The 9,167-nt window shown below is 43.7% G+C and overlaps 1 protein-coding gene across 1 annotated transcript in view; it reads right to left on the bottom strand.

Moving 5' to 3' along the window:
* Positions 1 to 300: 300 nt before the first annotated feature.
* The window catches only part of pde8b (phosphodiesterase 8B), a 155,077-nt gene continuing 146,210 nt past the window's right edge, over positions 301 to 9,167 (bottom strand). Inside the window, 1 exon segment of the mRNA XM_034192259.1 lies at positions 301 to 1,577. Within this exon segment, the coding sequence (XP_034048150.1) occupies positions 1,503 to 1,577 (75 nt within the window). The 3' untranslated portion in view covers positions 301 to 1,502.

The following is a 9,167-nucleotide window of genomic DNA, read 5'->3' as shown; positions in this document are numbered from 1 at the left end:
CCCAGAGCAGAAAAGTGCAGGAGAGACAGGAGAAGCCGCCATGCTAAACCGGCTAAGAGCTAGTAGCTTGCGCTAAGCTAGCGGATTCCTAAAGACACACAAAGTGAATAATGTGTAAATAATTTAGAGGTGATTCAGCAGAGGGAGTGCTTTAGTTAAGGCACGTGAAGATTACACTGTGAAACAAATCGTTATCTAGATAACTAGATCAATCTAACTGCGCAGATTAAACAGCTAACAGATACAGAAAAACACCGCTATGCTCTGGAACAGGAAGTGATACAATACCGCAGTGAGAGCCAACCACCAGTAGAGGCAAGCAAGAGTCAAATAACCTCAGGGCAAATACTATCAGGACAGTACTTGTGGTGGTCACCATAGCTGACTCTTATTGGTCCAAAGGATTTGCTACAGTTTGTGTGGAGTGAGCCATGACAATAGTCTGTTTTGTGGGGAAACAAAACAAAATTGAGACATGTCAGTATTGACCAATGCTGGCATAAAACTGGCACATTTTTGGAATTTTTGAAATTGCAGTTTATCATGTTTTGGAAATAAACTTTTCATGTTTCTCCAGATCTGTCTGAAAGTGGAGTATACCTTCCAGAGCAGGGCCAAGATTTTCACCAAAGTTAGTCAAATTATTTTAATTCATGAAAGAGCTTTTACCATGTTAACATTTTTTTAAATGTTCTGCCAGTTATCTGGATCGTCCTCTAATTTAAGCTAATACTTCTTCGATATGCTCAGTCTTTGACTAAATTTCATGAAATTAGTTCTTGTACTTTTTATTGAGTTATTTATTTTTTGTTCTTCAGCCACACACAGCCTCCACCTCACCGGCCCTTTCCAGATCCAGTCCATAATGGATCTGCTTTATGTTCCAGGTCAGACCAAAGCTTTCGGTCCACATTTCAAAAACAAACACAGAGACACGGTGTGAAAACATGTGTCAAGCTTCGCCGGTTGACCATCTAAAATATTTGACGGTGTGAAGCAGCTACAGTCTTTTCATTCACGTTAGGTTTTCAGTGAATTAAATTATTATAATTTTTTTTTTTATTTGGTCAGACAAAAATGGCACAAACAAGCAACAATCTCCAAATTCAAATGGTTGATTCACTAAAGTGCAGGCTTCGGGTGCACCGCCCTGTACGGTTTCGATTCCGGTGAGCCGGGTCCTCCACAGGTCACACGTTTGCTGTTTGGAATCCGTACAACGGACGTCTCCGTTGGTAGAGCGCCACCTCTGGCTGAAACCACACAGGAAGAAGGAGCGTTGTGATTCTAAGCGTCCGTCTCCAGAGCCGCTCTCGCAGTCCGACTGACAGCTTCAAGCTGTCCACATGTCCGAACAGAGCGGCGTCAAACGACAGCCGGAGAGATGGACTGTGTCGCCGCCGCAGCGCCACATTCGCTGTCCCACCTACTGAGAGCGACGGACGAGAACGGTCAAGTGGGAATCGGTCAGGAAGGAGGAGGAGGACGCAGGCTCTTACACTTCATCTCATCCAAACTCTTCCAGTATTTGTAATTATCCGACAGATGTTCCACGAGTCCCGGCAGGCTGGCAAAGGCTGGAGGGGGAAAGAAACACACACACACAGTGAGCTTTTGGGGTGACGGTCAAAGGTCGTCTAGGAATAGACACAAACACTGGCAGTGGGATGTGACCACACACACGCACACACACAGTGGAGTTTACAGTGTGGCGTGTGCTCTAAACAGGCCTCCTCATGTTTACGTCCCCGTTTTCGGTTTGTTGATTACCCACGCTGCATCTCTGCCTGAACCTCTCAGTGACACCACAGTGACCTGACAGTGACCTTGGCGAATTAAAAGCTTTTCCGTGTGTGTTTATTTGTACCTTGTCCTCCACCGCCCGTCTCTCCCCCGTCCCGCTCCTTTTTTCCAAACTTTTCCTCCCCAGGCGCTCAAGCCATTTTGCTTTTCGTCCCCGCTGGCATTTGGAATTTTTCCGTGACATCAGAGCCGTGTTGAGTGTAAACGAGTTTCCTCTGGGGGAGTGAAACTAAATAGGAGACTCAGTGGGAATGAAGCGGTATAAGCGTGATTATCCATTCCCATTTATCTTGGCTCCTCCTCTCCACCCGTTTCCTGTCATTTCTGATTTTGTCCTTTGCCAAGAAAAATGAAGGAAAAAGTGAAAAAGAAGTCAGCAGGAGTGAAAGGCAACAGAGCAAAATTAGTTTCTAGCTCAGTGGGCAAAGGTTAAACTTTAGGATGCTGAGGAACGGCAGATCAATCAGTTAATTGATCATCATTAGTGATCTTTTTTTAGATGTTAATCATGGTGCATTTTGTGTCAGATTGAATCAGATCAGGTGAATTCTGACAAAGTGTGACATTCTGGAATGTGTCTCCATGTTGCTGAAAACAGTCACCTTCCACCAAATTTGTATTGAACTGAATATAATAATAACCTTAATTAATGGCCCCTTCACACATAGTGCGAAGTTTGGACGGCGTTTGGACGAAACGGTGAAACAGTTTGAAATTAGCACATGAAACATCAAGCCGACGGGCAGGCGTGCACTAACCCGGTGCAAGAGCATGCGCCGGTGTCCGTCAAGCAGGAACAGTGCCAGGTGCACCACATGGTGCCACTTATGTGGAAGTAATAAAAACCAGCCGGTATCTGTGGGACCACATCACACCGCTTATGTGGAATAATAAAAAAAAAAACAAAAAAAAAACCACACCACCTATCCTCTGGTGATGACCCATGGTCAGTGACATACAGTCATGAAATGACATTAATAAGAAGACATTGCGCCACAGCACAGACACTGCATCATGTGGAACAGAGCTCACATGGATGACGTGACGGTCAGATCACCTGCTGTGTGTTCTGATCTGACGACCCGTTTCAACCTGGCGGGCTTTCAATCAATCAATCAATCAGTTTTTTTTTATATAGCGCCAAATCACAACAAACAGTTGCCCCAAGGCGCTTTATATTGTAAGGCAAGGCCATACAATAATTATGTAAAACCCCAACGGTCAAAACAACCCCCTGTGAGCAAGCACTTGGCTACAGTGGGAAGGAAAAACTCCCTTTTAACAGGAAGAAACCTCCAGCAGAACCAGGCTCAGGGAGGGGCAGTCTTCTGCTGGGACTGGTTGGGACTGAGGGAGAGAACCAGGAAAAAGACATGCTGTGGAGGGGAGCAGAGATCGATCACTAATGATTAAATGCAGAGTGGTGCATACAGAGCAAAAAGAGAAAGAAACAGTGCATCGTGGGAACCCCCCAGCAGTCTACGTCTATAGCAGCATAACTAAGGGATGGTTCAGGGTCACCTGATCCAGCCCTAACTATAAGCTTTAGCAAAAAGGAAAGTTTTAAGCCTAATCTTAAAAGTAGAGAGGGTGTCTGTCTCCCTGATCCGAATTGGGAGCTGGTTCCACAGGAGAGGAGCCTGAAAGCTGAAGGCTCTGCCTCCCATTCTACTCTTACAAACCCTAGGAACTACAAGTAAGCCTGCAGTCTGAGAGCGAAGCGCTCTATTGGGGTGATATGGTACTATGAGGTCCCTAAGATAAGATGGGACCTGATTATTCAAAACCTTATAAGTAAGAAGAAGAATTTTAAATTCTATTCTAGAATTAACAGGAAGCCAATGAAGAGAGGCCAATATGGGTGAGATATGCTCTCTCCTTCTAGTCCCCGTTAGTACTCTAGCTGCAGCATTTTGAATTAACTGAAGGCTTTTCAGGGAACGTTTAGGACAACCTGATAATAATGAATTACAATAGTCCAGCCTAGAGGAAATAAATGCATGAATTAGTTTTTCAGCATCACTCTGAGACAAGACCTTTCTAATTTTAGAGATATTGCGTAAATGCAAAAAAGCAGTCCTACATATTTGTTTAATATGCGCTTTGAAGGACATATCCTGATCAAAAATGACTCCAAGATTTCTCACAGTATTACTAGAGGTCAGGGTAATGCCATCCAGAGTAAGGATCTGGTTAGACACCATGTTTCTAAGATTTGTGGGGCCAAGTACAATAACTTCAGTTTTATCTGAGTTTAAAAGCAGGAAATTAGAGGTCATCCATGTCTTTATGTCTGAAAAACATTCCTGCAGTTTAACTAATTGGTGTGTGTCCTCTGGCTTCATGGATAGATAAAACTGGGTATCATCTGCATAACAATGAAAATTTAAGCAATGCTGTCTAATAATACTGCCTAAGGGAAGCATGTATAAAGTGAATAAAATTGGTTCTAGCACAGAACCTTGTGGAACTCCATAATTAACCTTAGTCTGTGAAGAGGATTCCCCATTTACATGAACAAATTGTAATCTATTAGATAAATATGATTCAAACCACCGCAGCGCAGTGCCTTTAATACCTATGGCATGCTCTAATCTCTGTAATAAAATTTTATGGTCAACAGTATCAAAAGCAGCACTGAGGTCTAACAGAACAAGCACAGAGATGAGTCCACTGTCTGAGGCCATAAGAAGATCATTTGTAACCTTCACTAATGCTGTTTCTGTACTATGATGAATTCTAAAACCTGACTGAAACTCTTCAAATAGACCATTCCTCTGCAGATGATCAGTTAGCTATTTTACAACTACCCTTTCAAGAATTTTTGAGAGAAAAGGAAGGTTGGAGATTGGCCTATAATTAGCTAAGATAGCTGGGTCAAGTGATGGCTTTTTAAGTAATGGTTTAATTACTGCCACCTTAAAAGCCTGTGGTACATAGCCAACTAATAAAGACAGATTAATCATATTTAAGATCGAAGCATTTAATAATGGTAGGGCTTCCTTGAGCAGCCTGGTAGGAATGGGGTCTAATAGACATGTTGATGGTTTGGATGAAGTAACTAATGAAAATAACTCAGACAGAACAATCGGAGAGAAAGAGTCTAACCAAATACCGGCATCACTGAAAGCAGCCAAAGATAACGATACGTCTTTGGGATGGTTATGAGTAATTTTTTCTCTAATAGTTAAAATTTTATTAGCAAAGAAAGTCATGAAGTCATTACTAGTTAAAGTTAAAGGAATGCTCGGCTCAATAGAGCTCTGACTCTTTGTCAGCCTGGCTACAGTGCTGAAAAGAAACCTGGGGTTGTTCTTATTTTCTTCGATTAGTGATGAGTAGTAAGATGTCCTAGCTTTACGGAGGGCTTTTTTTTATAGAGCAACAGACTCTTTTTCCAGGCTAAGTGAAGATCTTCTAAATTAGTGAGACGCCATTTCCTCTCCAACTTACGGGTTATCTGCTTTAAGCTGCGAATTTGTGAGTTATACCACAGAGTCAGACACTTCTGATTTAAAGCTGTCTTTTTCAGAGGAGCTACAGCATCCAAGGTTGTCTTCAATGAGGATGTAAAACTATTGACGAGATACTCTATCTCACTCACAGACTTTAGGTAGCTACTCTGCACTGTGTTGGTATATGGCATTAGAGAACATAAAGAAGGAATCATATCCTTAAACCTAGTTACAGCGCTTTCTGAAAGACTTCTAGTGTAATGAAACTTATTCCCCACTGCTGGGTAGTCCATCAGAGTAAATGTAAATGTTATTAAGAAATGATCAGACAGAAGGGAGTTTTCAGGGAATACTGTTAAGTCCATACCATAAGTCAGAACAAGATCTAAGATATGATTAAAATGGTGGGTGGACTCATTTACATTTTGAGCAAAGCCAATTGAGTCTAATAATAGATTAAATGCAGTGTTGTGGCTGTCATTCTCAGCATCTGTGTGGATGTTAAAATCGCCCACTATAATTATCTTATCTGAGCTAAGCACTAAGTCACAGAGAAACTCACAGTAACGACCAGGTGGACGATAGATAATAACAAATAAAACTGGTTTTTGGGACTTCCAATTTGGATGGACAAGACTAAGAGTCAAGCTTTCAAATGAATTAAAGCTCTGTCTGGGTTTTTGATTAATTAATAAGCTGGAATGGAAGATTGCTGCTAATCCTCCGCCTCGGCCCGTGCTACGAGCATTCTGACAGTTAGTGTGACTCGGGGGTGTTGACTCATTTAAACTAACATATTCATCCTGCTGTAACCAGGTTTCTGTAAGGCAGAATAAATCAATATGTTGATCAATTATTATATCATTTACCAACAGGGACTTAGAAGAGAGAGACCTAATGTTTAATAGACCACATTTAACTGTTTTAGTCTGTGGTGCAGTTGAAGGTGCCATATTATTTTTTCTTTTTGAATTTTTATGCTTAAATAGATTTTTGCTGGTTATTGGTGGTCTGGGAGCAGATACCGTCTCTACGGGGATGGGGTAATGAGGGGATGGCAGGGGGAGAGAAGCTGCAGAGAGGTGTGTAAGACTACAACTCTGCTTCCTGGTCCCAACCCTGGATAGTCACGGTTTGGAGGATTTAAGAAAATTGGCCAGATTTCTAGAAATGAGAGCTGCTCCATCCAAAGTGGGATGGATGCCGTCTCTCCTAACAAGGCCAGGTTTTCCCCTTAAGCTTTGCCAATTATCTATGAAGCCCACCTCATTTTTTGGACACCACTCAGACAGCCAGCAATTCAAGGAGAACATGCGGCTAAACATGTCACTCCCGGTCCGATTGGGGAGGGGCCCAGAGAAAACTACAGAGTCCGACATTGTTTTTGCAAAGTTACACACCGATTCAATGTTAATTTTAGTGACCTCCGATTGGCGTAACCGGGTGTCATTACTGCCGACGTGAATTACAATCTTACCAAATTTACGCTTAGCCTTAGCCAGCAGTTTCAAATTTCCTTCAATGTCGCCTGCTCTGGCCCCCGGAAGACAATTGACTATGGTTGCTGGTGTCGCTAACTTCACATTTCTCAAAACAGAGTCGCCAATAACCAGAGTTTGATCCTCGGCGGGTGTGTCGTCGAGTGGGGAAAAATAGTTAGAAATGTGAACAGGTTGGCGGTGTACACGGGGCTTCTGTTTAGGGCTACGTTTCCTCCTCACAGTCACCCAGTCGGCCTGCTTTCCCGGCTGCTCGGGATCTGCCAGAGGGGAACTAACTGCGGCTAAGCTACGTTGGTCCGCACCGACTACAGGGGCCTGGCTAGCTGTAGAATTTTCCACGGTGCGGAGCCGAGTCTCCAATTCGCCCAGCCTGGCCTCCAAAGCTATGAATAAGCTACACTTATTACAAGTACCGTTACTGCTAAAGGAGGCCGAGGAATAACTAAACATTTCACACCCAGAGCAGAAAAGTGCGGGAGAGACAGGAGAAGCCGCCATGCTAAATCGGCTAAGAGCTAGTAGCTGCGCTAAGCTAGCGGATTCCTAAAAACACGCAAAGTGAATAATGTGTAAATAATTTAGAGGTGATTCAGCAGAAGGAGTGCTTTAGTTAAGGCACGTGAAGATTACACTGGGAAACAAATCGTTATCTAGATAACTAGATCAATCTAACTGCGCAGATTAAACAGCTAACAGATACAGAAAAACACCGCTGTGCTCCGGAACAGGAAGTGATACAATACCGCAGTGAGAGCCAACCACCAGTAGAGGCAAGTCTCAGTGTCCACTCTGTGCGCATGCTCACTTGCTGCAGCTTGTCGCCACCACAGCGATATGTTTTTAATTTATGTCCATGTAAACACAACAATCAGAGACACGCGCCTCACAGTGGACAGTTGTTTGTCCATAACTGTCCAAACACAGTAGGTGTTGTGTAGCTGGAATGTCCAGAATGACAGATCACCACAGCTGCTTCTGTTGGAAGCCACGCCTCCCGTGAGTGGAGCGCACACACCCACGTGTCAGTGTCACACTCGTGGGGAACTTAGACAAATTTCACAGCAGTACGACAGTGATTGTCTGCAGTCTGTTGTCGTGCTAACAGTGCGACTGGCCACACATTTTCTAAGTGCCAAGCGAGCGGTGTTAGATGTTCATGCGTGTCACCTGGAATTTGGCCAACACCTGCCACGAGAGGGTGCGATGGGTTCGCATAGTGCACACTCTGTCTTTCAGGCACTTGTGTGCACAAATAGTTGTAGCAACAGTTGTACGAGGCATTGGCGACAGGGATCACATTACACGGTTTGTACACAATTCCTGCGTCATGCGCACTAAGTGTGCACTTCGTCCAAACTTCACACTATGTGTGAAGGGGCCCTTAAGCAGGTAGAAATTCCATTGAGACCGAAACCTCTTTTACAAAGGTGACTTGGCTAAGAAAGGCAGCAGCACACGTCATAGTGGACAGGTTAACATCAACATGAGAACGTTGGTGATAAATAAAATGTAGTCATCTTGGTCATAACATTGCACATGATATAAAGTCTCAGGCAGATTTAGATTTCAATCAATCAATCAATCAATCAATCAGTTTTATTTATATAGCGCCAAATCACAACAAACAGTTGCCCCAAGGCGCTTTATATTGTAAGGCAAGGCCATACAATAATTACGTAAAAACCCCAACGGTCAAAACGACCCCCTGTGAGCAAGCACTTGGCAACAGTGGGAAGGAAAAGCTCCCTTTAACAGGAAGAAACCTCCAGCAGAACCAGGCTCAGGGAGGGGCAGTCTTCTGCTGGGACTGGTTGGGGCTGAGGGAGAGAACCAGGAAAAAGACATGCTATGGAAGGGAGCAGAGATCAATCACTAATGATTAAATGCAGAGTGGTGCATACAGAGCAAAAAGAGAAAGAAACAGTGCATCGTGGGAACCCCCCAGCAGTCTACGTCTATAGCAGCATAACTAATGGATGGTTCAATGAAACAATGGCTGAATTGTGCTTCAGCCAATGAATCAACACTATGGTTTGCTTTTGGCTCCTCCCATTTTCATTCTGGGTTGCCACTGAGGACCTGCACAGGTTTGAAGCCGGATGTCCTTCCTGACACAACTCCAGATGTACATGGAGGATGCGACACAGGTGTCCCTGAACCTGCTGTGAAAACAAGTTGTCAAAACCTGTTCAGTGAGACCCAAAAGTAACGGCAGTGACCCAAGTAGGAGAATGTCCTCCATGAAGCCCGTTAGTGCCGGTGATTATCTCCAGCTTCTGCATTCAGATTCTATGCTTTCCCCCCTGGATAGGATTGCTAGTCTCATATACCCAAATATGCTAGTCTCATATACCCTGTCCACAGACTATACCCGGGTTCAATCTGGGCAGGAGTTAATTTGGTCTGC

The sequence above is a fragment of the Thalassophryne amazonica genome, chromosome 17 (assembly GCF_902500255.1).
Source record: "Thalassophryne amazonica chromosome 17, fThaAma1.1, whole genome shotgun sequence".
Lineage (NCBI taxonomy): Eukaryota > Metazoa > Chordata > Actinopteri > Batrachoidiformes > Batrachoididae > Thalassophryne > Thalassophryne amazonica.
The sequence above is the reverse complement of the archived record's forward strand: the minus strand, read 5'-3'. Positions and strand labels throughout refer to the sequence as shown.